Source organism: Macrotis lagotis, chromosome 2 (assembly GCF_037893015.1).
Source record: "Macrotis lagotis isolate mMagLag1 chromosome 2, bilby.v1.9.chrom.fasta, whole genome shotgun sequence".
NCBI classification, from domain to species: domain Eukaryota; kingdom Metazoa; phylum Chordata; class Mammalia; order Peramelemorphia; family Peramelidae; genus Macrotis; species Macrotis lagotis.
In genome coordinates this window covers 324,481,974-324,505,081 of record NC_133659.1, presented here as the reverse complement: position 1 = coordinate 324,505,081, position 23,108 = coordinate 324,481,974, and the positions used below count along the sequence as shown (strand labels likewise).

At 42.0% G+C, this 23,108-nt stretch overlaps 1 protein-coding gene across 1 annotated transcript in view; it reads right to left on the bottom strand.

The window, feature by feature from the left end:
* The window catches only part of POLR3B (RNA polymerase III subunit B), a 136,426-nt gene that overhangs the window by 44,296 nt on the left and 69,022 nt on the right, over nucleotides 1-23,108 (bottom strand). Inside the window, exons 14-20 of the mRNA XM_074226765.1 lie at nucleotides 18,693-18,893; nucleotides 18,075-18,237; nucleotides 16,905-17,058; nucleotides 15,175-15,249; nucleotides 12,762-12,860; nucleotides 8,416-8,543; nucleotides 546-755 (exon numbers count right to left, since the gene is read on the bottom strand). Of these exons, the coding sequence (XP_074082866.1) occupies nucleotides 546-755; nucleotides 8,416-8,543; nucleotides 12,762-12,860; nucleotides 15,175-15,249; nucleotides 16,905-17,058; nucleotides 18,075-18,237; nucleotides 18,693-18,893 (1,030 nt within the window). The remainder of the gene's footprint in view (nucleotides 1-545; nucleotides 756-8,415; nucleotides 8,544-12,761; nucleotides 12,861-15,174; nucleotides 15,250-16,904; nucleotides 17,059-18,074; nucleotides 18,238-18,692; nucleotides 18,894-23,108) is intronic.

Below are 23,108 nucleotides of genomic sequence, written 5' to 3'. Positions count from 1 at the left end.
ATATCACCATTGCCTCCGTCAGCAGGTTTATAGTCACAATAAACAAGACTGATTTTAAGAACAGGAATGGAAAAATCGTTTATTTCATCTCCAAGAGAGAGACTGACCTGAGACTTCTTTTCCAATGTGTTAACATCAAAAGTTGCCACTGGTATAAAGGAATAAAGGCTCTACCCGCTGTCCTAGAAATCTAATGTAAAAAGAAAACCTTACTCCTAAACAGAATTTGTGCTTAGGTAACAAAGTCAACCTTAAAGCACTACAACTTTTGTGTGAATTTCAAACAACTGCTGCACCAAAGACATCCTACATTAACTAACCATTTTTCTGGGTTCTCTTGTTTACCCAAGGGCACTCTGAAGTGGAAGGGCAAGTGGGCAGGTTCAGAGGTAACCATGCCAAGGCAGGTTGCTGTGGCTGGAAGCTGGACCAGTTTTTCCCAGTCCTCCCTGCGATCTCTGATAAACCACATCTAGATGTGGCCAGGCTATGTGTGTGCACACAGACACAGGCCAACTATCTCCCCTGCCACACCCACATCTTACCTCTGTCCAAGGAGGCCTTGTTGAGGACTAGCGCATCTTCGATATCATAGCCACTGTAGCTCATCACGGCCACCGTGGCATTCTGTCCAGCTGGTAGCTTCTCAAATTCTATCAGCTCAATGGTTTTTGTTTTAACCATTGGCTTTTGTGGATAGGCCAGTAGGTACATGAGAGTATCAATTCTGTTCCTCTGATTATATCCTATCGTACCTTTGTAGGCAATGGAGGAGAAAAAAAAAATCCATTTAAGGAGAGATGATAAAAAACGCATTTCATTTATTCATTCCACAGACTTTTATTCAGTGCCTACTGTAAGCAAGGGAAGAATAAGAGTTCATTCTTGCCTTCAAAACAGGTTAAAAAGTGATAGAATGATAATTCAGAAAAGGAAAAGAGCACTTTAAGTCTGAGGAGTGAGGGTCATTCCAAAGGTCAGAAAACTTTCACAAATATAAATGTTAAAATCAAGTTTATACAGCTAATAATACATTTTTGCACATTTTTGTCCAATAATATTTAAAATTCAAGAAAGCCAAATTAATCTTTAATTTAATTCTTGAGGAATTTGAGATATGGTTAAAAAAAAATCAAAAGGCAAAAAACCAACAACCCCATGGAAATGATGTAATCAGGAGAGAGCAGAAGGACCATGATGGGAAAAGACACACAGAAAGAAAAGAAGGAAGGAGAGTTCAAACATCTTCAATTTCAGCATCTGGTACTGGATGAGAAGAAGCAAACCAGGATGGATTCCAGGTCACTGTGTCCTCTCCAAAACCTTTCCAAGTCATGGGACTTCAAATTTGGAGTCTCTCCTAAGCATGAAAAGCTTAATGTCCTTTTCCATCTCCACTCTCAGCCTTCCTGCAGGTACCTGTGGTGGTCCTGGGCAGAGGGTGACTGAGGGCTGGTGGCTAATGAAGCCCACCTCTGTAGTCACCTCTTTTCTTCTCTACTCTGAAGGATTAGCTACCTAAGTCAAAGCACTCTAAAGAGCCTAAAGAGTTTAAAGAAAGGAGTCTGAATTCTAGCCTAGTCTCACAATAAATATTTCAGGTAATCCAGAGGAATCTAAAATCTCAGATTCCATATGGTTCTAGATTAGGATCTGAGGTATGTTCTAGTCCTCCTACATCACTCATCTGACCTCCCCCCATGAAATTTTTTGTTTCAAAAGGCCAAGAAGAAAAGGCTTAATATAAAATTTAATAAAAATTTAAAAATCAGATAGTTATTATTTTAAAAATCAGAAAAGAATTATTACTAGTCATTACTAGTGGCTGTGTGAACTGGAACCTCATTAATGTTCTTCCATTCCCAAAGTGACCTGGCACAGATTACATTTCAGTTCCACCAACTAATATTTGTAGACTGGTGAGAGATGCTAAAGTTCCTAGTCGTAGCCTCCTGCCTCAACATGCAGAATCTCTAAGCTCTTAATACACAGGAATTAGCTTGGTTGTTAATGTTAGTTCTGATTCTGGAAGAAAACAATCATATGGAGGAGAATAAAGGATTATCTTTGTAAAGACACTATCAGATCTCTGAAAGCCGTCAGGAATTCAATGGTCCTTTGCCCAACTGCATGGATTTATTCCATCACCTCTGGCTAAATCTCCAGGGCTGGTCTGAAAACCAAGAGCCACCTGAGGCTTACAGAGTTTGCTCTATAAATCACCAATTAATGTATGTTGATATGGCATCACAAAGGGTGTGATCCAGTGTGGCGCTGAAACCTTCATTGTGTAGGAACAGAATGACTGCTGGGAGGCCTGCGGTAAAAGTTCACTCACAATAAGTGTGTCCTTTTACGTGAGATCACAGAAAATTTATGGGCAGATTTCCCCTCTGATTGCGAGCCCTTCCCCAGCTTGAGCTGAGGACTCAGGCAATGTCCCACCAGGCTGCCAAAAGCATCTTCTGAAGCCCCAGAAGGGCATTACCAAGCGCAGGGCAACATCAATGGCTGAGCGGCTCAGCCGAGGCCGCAGCCACTGGCTCCTGCCATAAATCCGGCTCCCTTGCCAGAGGCCAGCACAGTTTTCAGTCATTATGAGGGACCATTGACCAAACCAAATACCAAAGAGTCAAGGCAAATGTGTGGTGCTTATGATATCATGACAGTTTTTCCATTCAAGTCCTTTATTTTGGGGAGTTTTTTGTTTTTTACAAAATAGGATTAAGCATTTACTGAAAGTTTAAAAGTAATTTATCAATGTAATTTCTGCATCCCAACAATTCTACTTCAATTGGACTGGGTAACAAGGGGATGGACTTCAGTATTTTCTTTTTTTTTTTTGGTTTTTGCAAGGCAATGGGATTAAGTGACTTGCCCAAAGTCACCCAGCTAGGTAATTATTAATCTGAATTTGAACTCAGGTCCTCCTGACTCCAGTGCTCTATCCACTGCACCACCGAGCTGCCCGATAAATTCTTTAAATATCACATTCTCCCAGACCCTCTTAATCAATATCTATTTGTCTACAAAATGCTTCTCTGTAATTTTGTAAACATCAAAAATCAAAGAGCAAGCTATCCATTTCATGGGCAAGTTTTTCCAAAATATCTATCATTTAAGAATTCCATAATGGAATGCAGAGTCTACCCATGGATGAGGCCATATTGATACAGACAACAATGATACCTGGACATATAATTCCTGGAGCTCTTGGAATATGGACAGGTAAGCCCTCCTTCTCCTCCCTCCTCCTCTGATTGTTCTCTTTATGTGTGGTATGCCAACGATGCCAGTGTAAGGGGACTCCTAGCAGGGGAATGCCCAGCTTGGTCCATCCAGTGGGTAGAGTAATGGAGTAGGAGTCAGGAGGAGAACAGTTCAAATCCCACCTCTAGGGAAATTTAGTTAAAACAATTTAGTCTTAGTTTTCCCATCAGTATAATGGTGGAAAAAACAGTGCCTAAATGACAAGGCTCTTAACAGAGTGATACAAATGTCAGTCTTTAATATGGCTCACAACCAGTCTGAGACTTAATAACCAAATCTTTTTGTTTTTTAAGACAATGGGGTTAAGTGGCTTGTCCAAATCACACTGCTAGGTAATTATTAATTGGCTAAGGCCGAATTTGAATTCAGGTACTCCTGACTCCAGGGCCGGTGCTTTATCCACTGCGCCACCTAGCTGCCCTAATAACCAAGTCTTAATATGGGTGTCCAATCTTTTGGCTCTTCTGGCTCTCATCGCCCCAAAAAACTCATCAAGGGCCACATAAAGAATTTAATATTTATGACTGCAAGTTAACCCCCCCACTTACCAATGAGCATAATGATAATAAAATATATTAATGCTGTATTAATGGGTTCTAAGGGTAGACTGGATATACCTGCCCTAGATGACTGTCAGAAGCACAAGGGGCCGGTTGACTTGCCCAAGATCACCTCAATAGCTGACCTGTGAGTCTTCCAGCCTCCCAGGCCAGCATGAAGTCAATCTGCCCAGGACTGGCTGACGCATGACCTGGTATGGAGCACCAAGCTGCTGCAGCAAAGAGCAAGGCAGCAGAGATCCAGACCCACCCAGCCTTGGATTGGGGAGATCTCTCCGGGTCAAGCAGGGCTGTGAAATCACAGCTCAAAGAGGAAGGGAAGAAAAGGTGACAGGACAAGGGCATGGGTTTGTAAAGTAAGGTCTGAGAGGAGAGCTCCTTACCATCAACACACATGGGGTCCATTAGGAGGATTAGAAAGAACTTTCAGAGGCAAAAGGGCTATCCATGAAGGAGGGAGAAAAGGAAGAGGTTGAAGTGACCTAGAGAATTCACACTGAGAAAAATGAGATGAAGTGAGACTAAAACAGGAGATCTTTGACTCTCTCTGTCTCTACCATCACCACGCATATACCCCCTGTATTTGCTCTGGTCATAGAACTCATAAGGAAACTCGATGTGGACCTAGCAGACAGTCTGTGCAGAGGGAGATGTGCTGCATATGATCCCTAAAGCCATGGGGGCTGCATGGCCACTTCCTAACAAAGTGGGCAAGGTGGGGGGGCACAGCCTCCCTGCCCAGCACTGTGTTGGAGGCTGCATCTGCAGATCACACACTTCCATTCAGATATATTTGAGGACACAGTAAAAGAATGAGTGGAAAACTAAAGAAGGTTAGCACCACAAAAGTAGTAACTCACTGGTGGGGCAGGAAAGTGGGTGAAAAAGGTCACAAACCTCTGCGTGCCTGCTTCATTGAAAAAAGAAAGGCACTTTGACACCCCAAAATGCAAAGCAGTCTTTTGTTTTCCCCACATCTTTGAAATAGCAAATTAAAGACAAAAGTAAATAGCAAAACCAATTAATGTAGTGAAATATTACAATGTAATAATAAGAAACAAAGGATATGAAGAGTTCAGAGAAGCACAGAAACTGTATATGAACAGATTCAGACTAAAGCAAACAGAACAAGGAAAACAACAGATACAGAAAAGTTCACCATCACCACTACTGATCAGTGAATCCTACCTGAAAGAAAACACAGGTGTCTTCTCTCTGGCCTGCAGAACTTGTGTGCTAACTACAATGAGTGGAACAGAACATATAAGGGTGTCCCCAAAGGTCTCCCTGCAATCTTATGCTATTGGGGGGGGGGAATGAGCAGCAGAGTATTGGTAGGACAAGGGGTCCCAAGAGTCTTAGAACAATCTGCTATTAAAGCTAAGGTCTTAATAAAGTCTTCAGTTTTAATAGCAGAAGATTGTAGGAAGGGGAGAGGGTGGAAAACATATGAATAAGATGCTAAAGAAAGAGAAAAAGGAAGGCTCTGTGGCCACTGCCTCTTTCTTCACCTTCCTCACCATAAATGTCTCAGCCTTTATTTATTCTGCATCTCTCCAGTGAGGACATTCTCTGAAACCTAAAGAGTCCAATTTCTAGAAGCTGTCTTGGTTCTAAGCAATGGAAGGTGATTTTTAGCCCAAGAAACATTCAGTGAAGCTGGTTCAAATAGATGTGTCTGCCACATTGCACAACGTGTTATTGGAATGGCAACAAATGAGGTCTTCTTTTCCAAAAAATGATCATTACTGGCCAAATAAATCAATACAGTTCTACTCTATAATCTACTTTTCATGATTCTTTTAAATTGATAAAAGGGGATAGTATGTGAGTTTTAGACCCTAGTCAACCACAGAAATAGCCACCTTCATTCAGGCTCTCAAGCCTGGCCCTCTGGCTGCCTCCTGGAGTGTTTCCTTCTTCCCCCCCTGCTCTCCTTTATCTTTTGCATTTTTCATACAGATTGGGTTCAGTTCTTTTGCTATTTTAGAGTCCAGAGTGAAATATAGCCATGTCATGTGCCAACTTATAAAATACAGTTTTATCTCAGGGATTTTCTTTAGAGTCAGGTGTTCAGTAACAACAAATAGAAACAAAAGCTTTTTTTTTTATTGCTAAAGATATTCAGTGGCTTTTGTCTTCCCGGCGTCAGCAGTAACGTCAGAAGAGTGTATCCAAGGAGCTAAATGTGCTGGACCCAGGGTCAATGCAGCTGAATACACCAACCTCAGAAAACACAGACAATGAATTGCAAATGACACTCAAAACAAAACCAGAAAAAACCCTTCACACAGCAAACTACAAAAGAACTCCACAGACACTGAATTGGCTTTCTGTACACAGTGATCCTGCTTAGCTGTGTGCGGTAACTAGCCCAGCATCCACATACTACTGAGAGCCACAAAACAAAGGCTTGGATTGGGGGGGGGGGGACAACTGTGGACACAAATGTTGTTTCCTTACTTCAAGTCTCTTCTTTAATTTTTTTTTTAAAGAAACCACTAGGTAGAGGATGTCTCTCCCTCCCTGACCCACCCTTTTGGTAACATTTTCTCAGACATCCAAAAGAGCGGGATCAATGATGAGGTGATTTTTTCCTACTTAATTCTGCAGGAGGTCCCTCACAAAAGGTGTATTGTTTGGGGCAGGATTCACATCCCAGAACAAAATGGTTTGGTAAATCCAATAGAAGGGATAGTCTTTTCAGGACACATAGGGCTCACTACTGTATATTTCAACTTGCTAGCAAGTCAGAAACACAAAATGGGAAACCAGCCTCATTGCTACTGAAGGATGAATGGCAAAGGCAAATTGATGAGCTGCTATTGAGTTTTCCCTTTGGGAATTATTGTGAATTGACAGGGAATTACATCATTCAGGTAAATGATAGTGAAGCAGCATGCTGGAGATGCTGAACAGGAGAGAAATCTAGAAGGCGTCTGCACTTCCTTCACTGTTAAGTCACACACAATTACTGTTCTAAAAATATTAGAGAAATTAATCTCCTGGTTGTTCCCCAAAGGTGATGCCACCCTTCCCTTAACCATTTTCATTTTCTTTTCTAAGGAATTTCTCATTGATTATATTTTAAAGTAAAAGGACAAGAAGACTTGGTCCATTTAACAGAAAAATTTCTTCAGAAGATCCGGGATTTAATTGTCACCATGGGCATTCTCCCCATGCCTAACATCTTCATGGGCTGTGGGCAAAAATTCCACCACCTGATGATAGCCAGCTTTCTGGGGGGGAGCTTTTTTTTTTAATCTGAGCCCAGCTGGTCCTTGGATAAAAGACACAAAGTCCAGGCTGGGCCCAAACTCGAAGCTTTTGCTGCCAAACAGGATGAAAACACTTGTGCTCAACTGGCAGAGCCTCCAATAACCCAGAGTTAGAATTAAAAAAGCCAGGATTCACCTCTGCTCTAGGAAGAGACATGGGAGGGGGGTGGGGGGTGCACAGGACCAGAAATACAAAAGCAGCACAGACTGTTTATCAGGATGTCAGGGATTTCAAACCACCACACCACATAGCAGAAACTTCACAGGGAGAGACAACTCTGAGGGTTTGAGTCCAAGTCCAAGATGAGGTTGGAAACTTTTTTTTAATTTGGAAAGACTTTGTTGTTGGAGATGGTCCTTCACTGACCAGGAGCTCACACATACAGAGCTCATATGTCATCTAGGCCATCCCCACGACCTTGGGGATCTTAAACAGCAGAAGCAGAATTTGAACCCAGGTTTTCTGCCAACAAAGTCTCTTACTCATTTTCCATGACAATGGACCTTGGAGAATTACAGAATTTTAAGAGTCCACCTCCCTTTCTACCAGGCCTGATCTTGCTTGGCAAATGGCAGCAGGAACAAATGAGAAGGTTATGTGTCAAAGATGAGAAATAGGATCACAACTCAGATATTTCCTCATTTCCTTTTCAAATGTAAACCATCTAATTTTTTCTTGGTGTCTCATTGTTCCTGTGCTCTCTAGCAAATGAAAAAGATGCTGCTAAGTGTCATTCAAGGCCTCTGGGCTGGGCCACCTACAATAAGTCAGCCAGCCAGTTTTTCTCAGGTGCCCAACGTGGGCCAGTACACTATTTACCACGTTCACCTCTCATTTCTTTCTCCTTCTCCTCCTCTCTGGGTCACTAGAGGGTGCAGAGGATAGAGCTAGGGGTCTGGAGTCAGGAAAGCCTGAGTTCAAATCCAGCCAGGACACCTACAAGCTGGGTGACTCTGGGTAAATCAACTTCTCTGACTCAGTTTCCTCAACTGTAAAACAGGGATTCTAAAATAGGGTTGTTGTGAGGAACAAAAGAGACCATATATGTAGAGAGCTCAGAACATTTGTAATGGGCTCTTTGCTTCCTTCCTTCCCTGCTCTTCTGCTTATGTTCTAGGTAGACCAGTGGAACCCCCAAGGCTTTACCTCCATAGAGAGTTCTCTCTCTAGGCTGCAGCAGATTGCTGATTTCTCTCTTGGAAGAAATGGTAATACCATCAAAGTGAAAAGAAATGACCAGCATTTTAAAAACTGTTATGTGAAATTGGTTTAGCACCACTCCCAAGTTCCAGAAGGAAAAGCTTACCCATGGCTTGTTTCCCCATAGCACACTGGTAAGTATTCCTAGGGGATTGGTTATGGTGAGGGTATGGAATAAGCCCAGCACAAACACCAAGAAGTGTGAAAGGTTCAATCTCCAAGTGGGTGGTGTCCCTAAAAATAAAAAACAGACAAATCAAGAAATCAACACTGTTTTCTTCTATTTGGTTACATGAACCTGGTAAATATTGTAAAAAAGAACATAAACATAGTAATACAAATAAATACATGAATGACAGAAGGTAAAATCTAGTGAAGAAATGTGTTTTGAATTTTATGAAATGTCTGATTTCAGCATCAAATGATAAAATCAACATCTTTCAAAAGTCTTCAGAATAGGCCCCTCTCTCTCACCATGACAGTAATGTGCCATTTTGTTAAGATATCTTAATAAAAACATTAAAAAAAAAGTCTTCAGAACAAGAGAACACTTGGAAAGGTCTTTGAAGATCATGTGTATAACCACCCGTTCTCTCCAAGAGTCCTCCACTGTCCCAGTAGAGGTGTCAGTCTTCGAGTCCACGACCACTTTGGGAAGCCCTTTGTACAGCAGGCCAGGAGGATGTTAACTCCAAAATGGTCTCCTCCTCAGGGAAAAACCAAAGGGAATGCAATGGGTACTTTTCTCTGCAACATATGGAATAAGAGCATACTGCTTCCTTCCGACTTTTTCTGTCAGTATATTAGGGAAAAAAGTTCTTCCTTTCAACTCTCTTGTTCACAAGCTCTGGGAACTCTTCATTTTCCATCAGTTGCTCTCTACCATCATCATGGTCCAGTGCTGGGTTTCTCCCTCTCACTCTTCTTCGCTGCTTCTCTGGCTTTTTGTTGGCTCTTGGATTCTCCCTCCATTCAACTGTAAGCCCCTTGAAGACAGGGGCTGTCCCCAGGACTTGACAACTTCTACGTGGATCACCTCCACCTGAGAAATGGTCTGGTTTTTTCTGTTCATCTCCCCATTTTTGCCTGCATCCAGCCAGAAAACTCCAGAAGGACACATGTTCCTGAGCAACTCACTGACAAGGAAGAAACAATGCAGTTGTCTCGGAATTGATCCATAACCCAAAGGAAAAATGCCTCCTGAAGGAAGACAACAGTACAACACTCTTCTTCTTTAGGAAGCTTTCCTGAACATGAGTCACTGATACATAAATGCTGAAATTGAAATGGTCCAACAATTCTAGAAATCAATTTGGGATTTGATTTGGGATTGCACTGGAAAAGCCTCAAAACTACCCATACCCCACTCCTCCGAGGAGGCCAAAGAAAGAGGGACAGGTCCTACATGCATCAAATAAATAATTGGAGACCTCTGCCTGGGGGAGATGGAAGGTTACCCTACCATAAGAAACCACAACAAATAGGAAGCTTCAGGGTTACTTGCTTGAAATGATGCTGACAAGAATCAAGGAATATCCTCTACAGTGCACCCAAAAAACTCAAAAAACTCAAAAAACAACAGGGAAGACATGATGAGTGATCAGTCAGGCAACCATTCATGGCTTCAACCTGTATGTGTGGGCTGAGATAAATCTCATCTGACTCGACCAATGAGTTAATTTGCTTTTCTGTATGTCTCTGTTGCAAAGTAGGGTTCTAATAAGGTAAGAAAAGTCAATAGGAAGTATTACAGATAAAAGTAAAAATAAAACTATATGTGAAAAAAAATGAATGCTTTTTTCAGAATCTCAGCCTGTCAATGAAATACAATGCCACTATCATGAGAGTGCTGGACTCCAAGTTAGGAAGACCTGGTTTCAAATCCCAACTCTGCCACTTTCCAATTGCATGTTTATAAAAGAGTTATTTGGCCTTTCTAGGACTCAGTTTCCTTATTTGGAAAATGGCTCTAATAACACTTTTATTATGTACCTCATAGGATTACTGAAGGCAAATCACTGAAATTTTCAGGTGCATTACCATTTAGTAATGCATAATTCACAAATAATAAGCCACTGATGATGTAATATATATAAGGCATTCCAAGGCCATCAAACTCCTAGCCACTAGAGAAGGCTGACATAGTGCTCCATACATATAATTCCACTATGTGAACTTCCCAGTTTCAGGGCTCATTTGACATGCTTGCAGACAAGTCAAGAGAGAACCATGGAGGGGTGGCTAGGTGGCACAGTAGATAGAGCACTGGCCTTGGAGTCAGGAGTACCTGGGTTCAAATCCAGTCTCAGACACTTAATAATTACCTAGCTGTGTGGCCTTGGGCAAGCCACTTAACCCTATTGCCTGTAAAATCTTTAAAAAAGAGAGAGAGAGAGAGAGAGAGAGAGAGAGAGAGAGAGAGAGAACCACAGGCCTCAGTGCCAGGTCCCTTGAATGAAGGGCTTCTGCACTCTCTCTGCAGACAGTGTCAGCCATCCTGTCCCAAGAACTGCAGGAGAGCCTCAGAGACCCCCTTCAGCCCCTTGATCTGGGGGTGGGGGGACAGGGAGCTGAATGCAAGTCAGTATTTCCAGGGCATGATGACAAAGGAAATCTAGATCCCCCTTAAAACACGACTGTACCCAACAAAGCCCCACAAGCATGTTCCATTGTCCCTGGGTTTTAAACAGGAACAAGAATTCAGCAATGCCCCTTCTCAGCATCCCCTCACAAATTGAGGATTCTAAAGATTCATGATAGAAAATTCTTTCTCAGATTCTTCTTTCAAGGCATCAGATCAAATTCAGGAATAATCAGAGATCAAAGAAAAAAGTCTAATTTTAAAATAAACAGACATATCACAAAAACAGAGAGGATAATTAAAGTGAAATGGCCATGTGATAAAGCATTTATTAACTGCTTCAGGCACTGTGCCAAGCTCTGAGGCTACAAATACACGTGGGTCTGCCCTCCAAAACCTTACATTCTCCTGGGGGAAGACCACAAATCAAAGGGAGTCACAAAGGGGGCACAGCATGGAAAGGAGAGGCAGAGACTAGCTGGCTTATTTGTATTTTCATACAAAGATCAAAATCAATACCAAATTAGAAAGTTGCAGAAGAGATTACATAAAATTAGCAGCTTCTATGTGTCCTAGCCAAACAAAGTTATTATACCCTAAAATAGAATATAAAGAAGGTAAAAAAAAATGATCCCTATTTACAAAAGAAGCATTATCAATGAAGTCAGCAAAGGAAGGAAGGAAGGAAGGAAGGAAGGAAGGAAGGAAGGAAGGAAGGAAGGAAGGAAGGAAGGAAGGAAGGAAGGAAGAGCCCACGGAGAACAATGTCAGAAGATCATTTTAAAAAACAAGGAAGGAATCAGCAGAAAGCTTGAAGTGAGACTTAACTAAACCATAAACTATCAAGAGCATCTTCAAACAAAAGTAGAAAGACAACAGTCAGATATTAATAGATCACACAGATCAGTGTTCTAATCCATTTTCACAGATGTCAACAGTGAGATCCTATATTTGGCCTTGAAAAGCCTAGTTTTCAATATCAAAAGAAATCTGTTAGATGCAATATAAATTGAAAAGCAATTAACAATTCTTTCTCTTTTTTCTTTTTTAATCTTTGCAAGGCAATGGGGTTAAGTGGCTTGCCCAAGGTCACACACAGCTAAGTAATTAAGTGCCTGAGGCCACATTTGAACTCAGGTCCTCCTGACTCCAGGGCCCGTGCCCTAATCACTGTATCACCTAGCAGCCCCTCAATGAACAATTCTCTTGCAAAATCTCTGGATGTGGGAATGGGGAGGAAAAATTCCAAAAAAATGGAAATATCATAGGTGATACTACAAAGAAGAAAGAAAAAAGTAACTGAAATGTCAAAGTATTTACTAACCTCATGTTTAGTTATTCTTATATTTAGTTCTTATTGATATAAACCCTGTATATGAATGAAACACGAAAGGAATAAGAGCAAGGCTTTTGCAAATCATTTTCTATAGCAGATCCTATCTTCAGTGTCACATAATACAGGAATGTATTGGGTTGTTCTAATCAGAAAAACACAACAACATGATATTAAGTCCAGATGAAAACACTGAAGGAAAACAGCTGGGAGTGGGTCACACAGAGAGTAGAGACAACAGAAAACCTACTCTTTGAATATAAAAAAGCCTAGAAGGAGCCTTTGAGAGACCAGGGTAAAAACCCTCTCTAGGGAATGGATTGAAGGACACAGAAGAACCCCACAAAATGGAAGACTCTAGTGGGGCATCATTCACACTTGCAGAGGGAAGCCCTGCAGGGATGAAATCGTGGATCCATTTCACTCTCACACGCGACAGCAGCCTAAGCACATTTCCCCAGAAGACGACACTGAAGCAAGAAAAGGACAGATTCTAAACAAAACAGGTTTATAAGTTGCTGGGATGGATATTACTTACTTGGTAATTGTATGTTCATATAAAGCAATATTACAGTCATTTTCTTCATTCACATCCAAATATTCAACCAGGCTCTCATGGAGAAAATCTTCAAAATTTCTGAAAACGCATCAGAGATGTGTTAAGACATTCCTGCATCAAAATAATTAACTTTGAAGTATTAGATAACTAAAAATACAATAAAATATTGGCTTTTAAACAAGGAAAACTTTTAAAACCCTGCAAATATAAAACTTACCTACAAAATGTGATATATATATAAAGCTCATATTACTTTAATTGTAAATAAAAACCTTTAAAGGAAAAATTGTCAAGTTGTAATTTATAAGAATAACAATGCTGTTTTTATTTTATTCAATTTAATCATCATATTTTCTAAATCAAAAGAAGAAACCAAAGGCATGGGCTGTTTCCAACATAACATGGAAGGAGTCCATCTTTTCCCCAAATCTTCTTCCTCGCCTCTCTTTTTTTCTATTAATGGCATCACAACCCTCCCAAGTATTCAAACATGTCATCCTGGTCATCTCCGACTCTTCTCTCTACTTCCCATTTCTGTGACCTGCCAAATCCTACTGGTTCCGTTTATGAGGTCCCTCTTGCTGCCCTTCCCACCATGGCCTCCCTGAATTCAGGATATACATGTGGTTAAGTGCTGCTCTAAAGCCACACAGAACACACCCCAGAACTGGGCAAATGTTGGGGGTGGGAAATAAGCACTGAGACAGCATCTACTATCATCAGATCTGTCATGGTGCTTTGCCAGGATTTTCTCATTGCATCCTCACAACCACCCTGAGAGGGGTGGTATTAAGATTTATAGCTGAGGAAACTGAGGCAGATGAAGGGTAAGGGACCATCACAATTATCCAGCTAGCAAGTGTCTGACTGTGGTTCTGTCCACCTCTAAGCAGTGCTCAGATTCCCTGATCATCTGAATTATGATAACTAGGTTGACTTTTCATCTCCCCCTAGACTTGGGGCCCAGGTGCTGGGGCCTTAGAGGTCATTGAGTCCAATCATCATTTTTATGGTAGTTAAGTGTCTTGCCCAGACTCCCACAGCTAGTAAGAGTCTGAGGCTGGATTCAAACTGAGGTCTTCCTGAATTCAAGCCCAGGGCTACGTGGCCTCTGGCACCCCATGTGAACAAGAGACTGGAGTTCTAGCCTGGAGCTGGCCACCCAAGCTTGGTTCTTCCTCTCTTGGTTTCTACATACCAGGCCCATCATTCACTCATCCCCCACACCTGGAGGAGGGTCACTCCTCCCCCTCCCTTCTGGCCCTGCACTAGTAGCACCTTGGCCCTCACAATCACAGTTCAATGACCTCCCCGCCTCAAGCCGGGCCCTTGGAATGGCCCCCAGAGGTGCGCAGACACCACTGCCAGTGGCTCAGCACAGTCTTTGGGAGCAGGGATGGTTTCTTGGTTTCTCGATTTGCTTCTACATTCCTAGAACAAGGGCCCAGCCAGAACAGAGGCTTAACTAGATGCCCTTGTCCTAGGCAGACCCCCCCCCCCCAGTCCCATTCCCCAGGTTAGAGGTTGCAGTAACATGAGACTCATGGCTCATTCAACAGTCAATAGAAGAAGGATTTGTCTGCCATGGAAGGAAGAAGAGGTGGTGAAGAGGCTGCAAGTTGACCAAGCCGAGAGAAGGTCTCCTGCCTCAGCTGCCCTGAGATCCAGCAGCCAGGCAGAAGACAGAGCTCTTAGAGAGACAGACCTTCAAGGTGGTTTTATACTCAGGTATTGAAAAAAATGATAAATGGTCAAAACCTTGGGAATTCTAAGCCAAAGACAACTCAAAATCCTTTAAGAAAAAAAGCCTAACTAGGATGGGGGCTATGGGTTTGCTCCTTTCCTACTCCTGGAGGGCAGACTCTGAATTCCTGATCTCCACCACAGGATCTTAGACACAGAAGGAACTTAATAACTGCTTACCAAATTAAATGGGTGCAGGACTCTGGGCAAGGAACATCCCCTCTCCCCATAGGTAAAACAAGGCACAACCCAACACTGGAACTTTAGTCACATGTCCTGGCTGTGACCCCGCTTTCTATTCATTCCATTGTCTTTCCTCTCATCAATCTCTCATGTGGTACTAATATCTACCTGTATCTAAGATACCTTCAAGTAGTGGGAATTACATGCTTTTAAACCATGAAGCATGTTTCCATTTTTTCAGTAAATAAGGTCAGCTTCCTGAAAATGGGTCACGGTCAAATTCCTATCAAAAAGAATCTGACTGAATAGTGAGCACCTGAGGAAAAACAGTCACCAAAATGAAAATTTACAACGTGCCTTAATCAGGACAACTTGGAAAACACATCCGGTAATGAAAAGCATGAAAACCACACTTTTCTAAAACAAGGAAAAAGTGAAATCACTTTGCCTTAAGCATCTTGATTACCTGTAGCCCTGGGCCAGCTCTTCCATGTGCTTGTCTGTAACGGCAGGTTTTTGCTTCTTCACAATAATGTATGGTCTAGTGTGGAAAAAGAGAAATTCAGAGGGATGGAATCCAAGGACTGACAAATAGGCCAACCAATCCGCAAAAGTACTGCTGCCATCACCCCCCCCCCAAGAAGCTTGGGTCAACACAGTTATTCAGAAATTGAAGAAAAATCCATTTTTTCCCCTTACTTTGCCCTAAGGCCTTTTCCTATACCCATATGTGGTCAGACCAACAAAGAAGACCTAAGAATTGCAGGAGCATCTCAGCTAAGCCACTGCACGTGGATGGGGAAGATGCTGGGCTCTTTCACTGCACGCGGCTCACAAAAGGTCAGCTTTATGGGGGTGTGGGGATTGGAGATGGGGGGAAAGAACACTCAGGCTCTGCTTTTCTAGCTGCATAAGAGGCCCAAGGTATAACAAGGGCCCGGGCTCCAGGTCCCATTCGATTGACCTATAACTGTCAGCACTGACTTGCCTGGGAGGACTCTGCCACCACAGAGAACCATCCCCACAAAGGAAGGCATGTGAGATCGGAACGTCAAGGGCTGTTGCTATTTGGACAAGCGACTCCCAGAGAGTGCGACTAGCACGACAAGATACTTGTGCATTCTGCCCTGGATCCCAAAGAACCATCTGGGGACTAATGAGCACTGTGAACAGTCAAGATGAGATCTGCACAATCACAAAAGGAGAAACAAGCTGCTGAAAGGGAGCTGGGGGAGCTTTCCATGGAAATCCCCAGGCCTCAGCGCACTTGCCTCTCTGTCTGGGTAAGGACGGCCAGCCCCGTGCTGCAGCTGGCATGGCTGAGGAGGAGGTAGAGGATGGGGAGAGGAGAACAGAGGGGACGGGGAGAAAGCCACGCTGGCAGCCATGGCTGAGAGACCCCTCCTTCCCCAAATGAAGTCAAACAAGCTGGCAAGGCAGGGCCCCAGACCCTCTGGAAGAGACCAGACCACATCAGAGGGTGTGGCCATCCAGATGGTCAGGTCTGCTTCTTCATATCCTCAAGAAGTGCCAAGCAGATAAAGAACAAGAGCTGAGGTCCGGAAGACTTGAGATCCAACCCAGCACCAGCCACTCACTAGCTATGTGTCCCTGGACAAGTCACTTAACTGGTGCCTGCCTCAGTTTCCTCATTTGTAAAATGAGGGTAATAATAGCAGCACCTACCTTCCATGGCTGTTGGGAAGATCTAATGAGATAATGTTTGTAAAGTGCTTTGGAAATCTTAAAGCCACTATGCCATCTATTGTCACAATTATGGCTGTCATTAATAGTAATTAGTGTGAGCAGAATGTTGGAAGAGGAGAAATAGCAATGACTCACCCAGTGAGATGTGGCAGTGGAGCACTACACATATATCATTTTCACAATGATCTAGAGTTGCCCAGCTAGGAAGTATCTGAAGAAGGATTTGAACTCAAGTCTTCCTGAGTCCTGGATCTCTATCTACTGTGTCACCTAGCTAGGGCTCTCCCAAAGGGTCTAGAGAAATTCAGGTGTAGAAGAGCAAGGAAACACTGAGGAGTCACAGCAACATCCCAAGTTGGGGGAGGAGATACCCAGGGATGGATATGGAGCTCAAAGCTGTTTACTGGGGAAATTCAAGTGGCAAAAGGAAATAAATCCTTGCACCCAGATGCCTACCCACCCCCAAAAGTCTGGAATAACTGCACATACCTGCACAATCTTCCTCCGTCTGAGGAAATGTAGACACATCTATCAGTGAGGTTTGTTGAAATGGAGACAAACTCATTGATATAACCAGCCCTTCGCATGAGCCGAAATGTATTGACGAGTTTCTTATGATCTCGAATGACACCTAGAATGTTGCCTAAACAGAATGGATTACAGGACTTAAAAACAGAAATGTCTCCTTAATTTCCTAATGTATGAAATTTTAAACAAAAACCACAAAACCCATTACAAATCCTGTTCTTAGCACCTCCATAACCATCTTTGATTAAGGTAATGAAGAAATCATTATCTAAATTGAAGATTAATAAGTGACAGATCTTGAATTACTTCTTATGATATCAGATACAATAGATGCAACTGGTTTGGTTTTATTGAACTGAATTTTCCTTTTAAAATCTTTGCTATTGGGGCGGCTAGGTGGCGTAGTGGATAAAGCGCCAGCCTTGGAGTCAGCAGTACCTGAGTTCAAATCTTCCCTTAGACACTTAATAATTACCTAGGTGTGTGGCCTTGGGCAAGCCACTTAACCCCATTTGCCTTGCAAAAAAAAAAAAAAACCTAAAAAAAAAAATCTTTGCTATTAGGGAAGTTTGCCAAGTAATGGAAAATGGAGGGATACAGTTGAAAATGAATAAGAATAATGAAAAATGTAAAGAACAAACAACTCAAATCAAGTCAACAGAACTTATAATTTATAAATCAATACTCTGATCTCCAAATTCTAATTAAAATATTTAATTTCACTAAAAGAATAATAATAATGATAAATCAAAATACAAATTTTACTTATTACCCCAAAATGGTATGGCTATGTCAACTGAGTATATAGACTAATTTGAATTTTGCCACATAAAGACTGCAAACTGGTCCTTCATTTTTTTGACTTATATTACTGCACAGGCTGGTTGCCAACATCCAACAGCTGATAAAATGAGGAGGTCAGATCTCCCAATTAAGTGCCTCACTGATCCTGGTATTGATAGCCTCTAAGAAGAGAATGGAGATGACAGTGTGTGGGATGACTTATTTTTTTAAATTTAATTACAAAGTCAATTTATGCTCTTAAAAATTATGGTACATCTGCTTGGCACGTAACCATTTGTCCCTCATAAATTATGATTCAACAGTACAAGTCTATGTTGAAATACCAACCATTGAGAAAGACAAGAAATACATTTGGGTAAGAGAGTTCTTCTCCACAGAGGAGGTTAACATCTTCTACTCCCAAGTTGCTCGCTAGTTTAACAATGGGGCCATCTTCCATGTCAGTAGTAATGTGTGTCATCAGAGCCAGGTTTTTTACCAAACCACAAGCCTAAAAAACAGAGACAGAAATCACTCTTGAGGGCATATACAGTGTTACAAAGTTCATTTCTGCCTAAGTGATATACTCCAATCACTTCTAAATTTAAAGCAAGATTCCAGTGTTAGAAGAGACAGAAAAAAGAAAGCTGGGAAAAATGAAGGAGATTTAAGTATATGGAAGTCTAAGACTAAACCTCCCTCCCAACTTTCTCCCCACCCCCACATCCCCAATTTTTCCTTTTGGGGTTCCCTACTCATTCTGTTGTTCCAATCACATGCTGCCCCAAATGACTTTCCACTAGGTCAAAGTATTTTTAAACATATAGAAATGCAGAACTAACTTGTGTCCCCCATCTGAGCATGCACCTCACTGCCCCTAGCCCCAACAGAGTGTTGGCTATCCTGCAGAAGCTTCATAAAAGAGTGGAAGGAGTGGGTCAGAGAATTCATCTATTGGCTCCTTACCTCTCCTTCAGGGGTATCAGATGGACAGAGCATTCCCCACTGAGATGGCTGGAGGGACCGAGGACCACTCACTTTCCTGGTCTTCTCAAACTGTGATGAGATCCTTGTCATCATGCCCAGAGCAGATATATAGGACAGGCGAGAGAGCACCTGGGTCACACCCTGACGGTCCATCTTAAATCTCTTCAGGGACCAATTTCCCTAAAGGAGGAAAAATAGCTAAGAAGCCATAACTGTGCATGGCCAGCATGGCTCCTGGCTTTCTCCACTGACTAGCCATGGAGAGTCTTCATGACCATTGCTGACTCTCAGAACTGAGCCACTCTGAACAACTTAAATATCTCGTAGCCCGATCAGGTCCCATGCATTAATAAATGCTGGAGCCATTTACAGCATTATTCTCAGCCTGCCACGGGGCCCCAAGGAGTCAGGGAATGGCAGAGCTGGCCAAGGTTGCCAATCCCCCATTTGAATCCTTCCCTATAGCACTGCCCTCGCGATTGCAGAATGGAGCACAGAGCAGCCCAGGCAGATTCCAGTGGCCCTCATGGGCAGCCCACATATGGGCCCAGCTCTTGCTGGAGAGGGGACTTTAAAACTCCCAGTCAGGACCAAGAAGGACAAACCTTCCCTTTAGCTTCCTCGTGGCAACTCACAAAGACTAGATGCTGGCTCGCTGGCCAGTTCCCCCCTGGACTCCCCATCTCCTTCTCTACCCAGCTCTTCGTGGGAAGCAGCTCAGTGTCTTTAACCCAAGTCAATGGGATCCCTAGAGGCAGGACTTAAACCTTCCTATTCTAGGCCCCTGGGCTGCCCCATCACTGATTCCCCACTGAGCTTTGGTAACCAGCAGTAGCTCCCAGATTGCACTCATGACCTGGGATTTTTTTTTAATTTTTGTGATTGATATTTTATTTTTCCACTTATGTGTTATGGAAGCTTTTCAACATTCATCCACTTCATATTTATGTTGCACATTTTTTGGCTGCCTTCCCTTCCCACCCCCCTCCCCTCAGCAGGTAAAAGTTGTTCATGTGCACTTGTATTTTACATGTTTACATATGTCACTTTGTATATGAGGAATCAGGACTAAGGGAAATAAAAGGAAACCTTGGGATACGAAAGAAAAACATAAGAGAAGTTTTTAAAAAAGTGAACAAAGCATCCATTCAGATTCTGTTTTGTATTTTTAGTTTCTTTGTTTGGTTTCTTGTTTTCTTCTGGTTGAGGATGGCATTATTCACAATAGGTTTTCCAGGGTTGTCTTTCATCTCTGATCTGCTGAGATGAGCTGCATCCATCAGGGTTGATCATGTCACAATGTTGTGGTTAATGTGTACAATGTTCTCCCAGTTCTGCTCCCTTTGCTCAGCATCAGTTCATCTAATTCTTTCCATGCTTCTCTAAAGTCTGACCCCTCATAATTTTTTACAGAACAATAGTACTCTATAACATTTATAGTCCATAACTTGTTCAGTCATTCTCCCAATGAATGGGCATCCTCTCAACTTCCAATCCTTTGCCATTACAAAAAGAGCTGTGATAAATATTTTTGAACATGTGTGATTTTTTTCCATTTTTTTGTGATTTCTTATAATGTTTGTGACTTTCTGAAGCCAAGGCTGGGCCTTCATAGTTATCAGATCTACCTTTGAATCAGGTCAAGATCTTTTCCTACCAACTTTCCTGTCAACTTAACATACTGGCTACTCCTATCCTGATGTAAACTGAATCAACATGCCCTTTATTCAGCCTTCATCTAAGTCACTGATAAAAATGTGGATGAGGATATTTTTTAAAAATGGAGAAAAGCAACTTTAACGATGAACCAAAGTCTTTATATAAAAAATTTGGGGGGGATGAAAGTAAAAAAAGAGAAAGGGGATTAGGAAAATCTGAATAACAAAAAGACCCTGGTAGCCATGAGAAATGGGGAAGCACAAAAGAACCATTAAAAGATCCCTTATTGGGGAGAAACTTTGACATCTCCCAAATGAATCTTGTCTCATTTTATGACTTTTCTTTATTCAACTTCCATACTGCCTAAGTATAACTTGGGCTTAATGAATTCCAATAATGATAATCAGATGGTTCTAAAATAAGGGGCCTTCACCAGGCCCTACTCCAAAGTTTCCCTGTGGTCAGGAAGCACACAGACTAGGCCTGTAGAACACAAAACCCCAACAGGTCCTCCTCATATTTAACATCTTCAAAATGTCATAGGTTTGGAAAGCACTTTACATTTATTACCTCAAATGAACCTCACAAAGATCCTATAAGGGAGATGGAATTACTACCCCTATTTTGCAGATGAGGAAAATGAGGCTGAGACAGGTGAAGTGTGTTGTCCTGCATCAGGGCAAGTGTGTAGGAGGGTGGGGGGAGGATTTGGCTCCAGGCATGACACTTTCTCTAAGTTTTTTTTTCCAACTTTTAACTAAGATTTTATTTTAGAACCTGTGAGGCTTGTCTTGGATCAAGAGGAGATGAGGTTCTCAGTCCTGGCAGCCACATAAGGAGCCACTCAGGGACAGAGGAATGAGCTCTAAATCTATGAAGTGGTAAAGTAAAATCAGGAGAATAAAGTGCCAGTGACCTGTAGTTCCCCTTGCCATGTCCTTTGAGAATGTCAGACAGCTGACACTAAAAAATTTACCCATCTTTTCAATGTGCAAGTCATAAGCACAAGCAAAAAAAGGGCTTAAGACTGTTGCTAATGGTGGTTAACAAAATTGTCGATCTAACCCCCAAGAGGCTTGCCACTTTGCCCAATTTATTTTTCTTCCTTTAAGTATAGGAAAGGTTCTCTGGAAGCAAGAAGAGATGGGACATAGAGGAGACTGAGTTGATGTAGAAACAAAAGATGTCCATTACAACTTACTTTAAAAATACTGTTGGCACTTGGATAATATTTTCAGATTTTACAATGCACTTTACATTCATTTTTTTTCATTCCTTAAAACTTCATGTAGTGATACAGACACCATGAGTATTATTAGAGTTCCATTTGCAAAATGGAACTCAGGGATATTATAGATCTTGTCCAGGTTCAGTGGCAAAGGCAGGACCACAAGACCCCTGCCTCCTGGAGCTCCACATGGCCACATTCCTTAACAAAGGCATCAATTCCTTCCCAACTGACCACCCAGGGAAATGGTGAATAAGCTATCCATTTGATATTGGAAAACTCTTCTGGATCTCCTGTCCATGGACCTGACTGCTGGGGTGGAAGTGAAGAGAACCCTTTAGGGGAGTTACCACTCCCTCCTATAGCTTGTGATAAAAGAGGAAATTTTGGCAGTTGCCATACATTCAGAATATGAGGAGGCAATATTTCAAAGGAATCAGAGAAAGGATAGGCAGGATCTCATCAACTAAAATTCTTTTTTTTTCCCCCAAGGCAATGTGGTTAAGTGGCTTGCCCAAGGCCACACGGCTAGGTAATTATTAAGTGTCTGAGGTCGGATTTGAACCCAGGTACTCCTGACTCCAGGACCGGTGCTCTATCCACTGTGCCACCTAGCCGCCCCATCATCAACTAAAATTCTACAAGGGATGTTAGCCTGAGAGGGACAGGAGATGATCAAGAATGAAACTCTGAAGATATAAAGGAAATCATTTCGGTAATCAGGAAATAAGTGGAAATTGCTCAAATTGGCCAATGGATGCACAGGGAACTCAATAACTGACCTAAAATGTAAAAAGAAAAGTACAGATGATAAGGACCAGAGAGGATATGGTTCTTTGAAAAAAGTGTTGAGAGGGGGCGGCTAGGTGGCACAGTGGATAGAACACCGGCCCTGGAGTCAGGAGGACCTGGGTTCAAATACAGCCTCAGACACTTAATAATTACCTAGCCGTGTGGCCTTGGGCAGCCACTTAACCCCATTTGCCTTGAGAAAAAAATAGTGTTGAGAGAGTAAAAGTCCAAAATGAATTAAGGTTGGAGAGTGAATATAAGGACAACATAAATAGTTTATTTGTTATTAAACTGATGCATGAAGACACAGTTCACCCAGATAATCACAAAATTTCTTAGAAAGTAGCTCATATTCTTGGGGAGAAGCTGGAAGCATGTAAAATAGATAATTAGATTAATTCAATTTAGATAAATTAGATTCAAATTAGATAAATTCAAGACTAATTCAATGGCTGGCTCAAAGGAGAGTTGTTGATGGCTCAATGGTTCCACTGGCACGTTCCTGGAATCTATGCTTGGTCCTGTAATGTAATATTTTTATTAAAGAAATGGATAAAGGCATAGACAGCATGTTCATCAAATTGGCAAAGGACACAAAGACAAGAGGGAAAGATGACCCACTAGACAGCAGAGTCAGTATCCGAAAACATCTCAACAGGTTGAATTTCATAAAATGAAATACCACAAGGGATAAATGTAAAGTCTTATACTTGGGC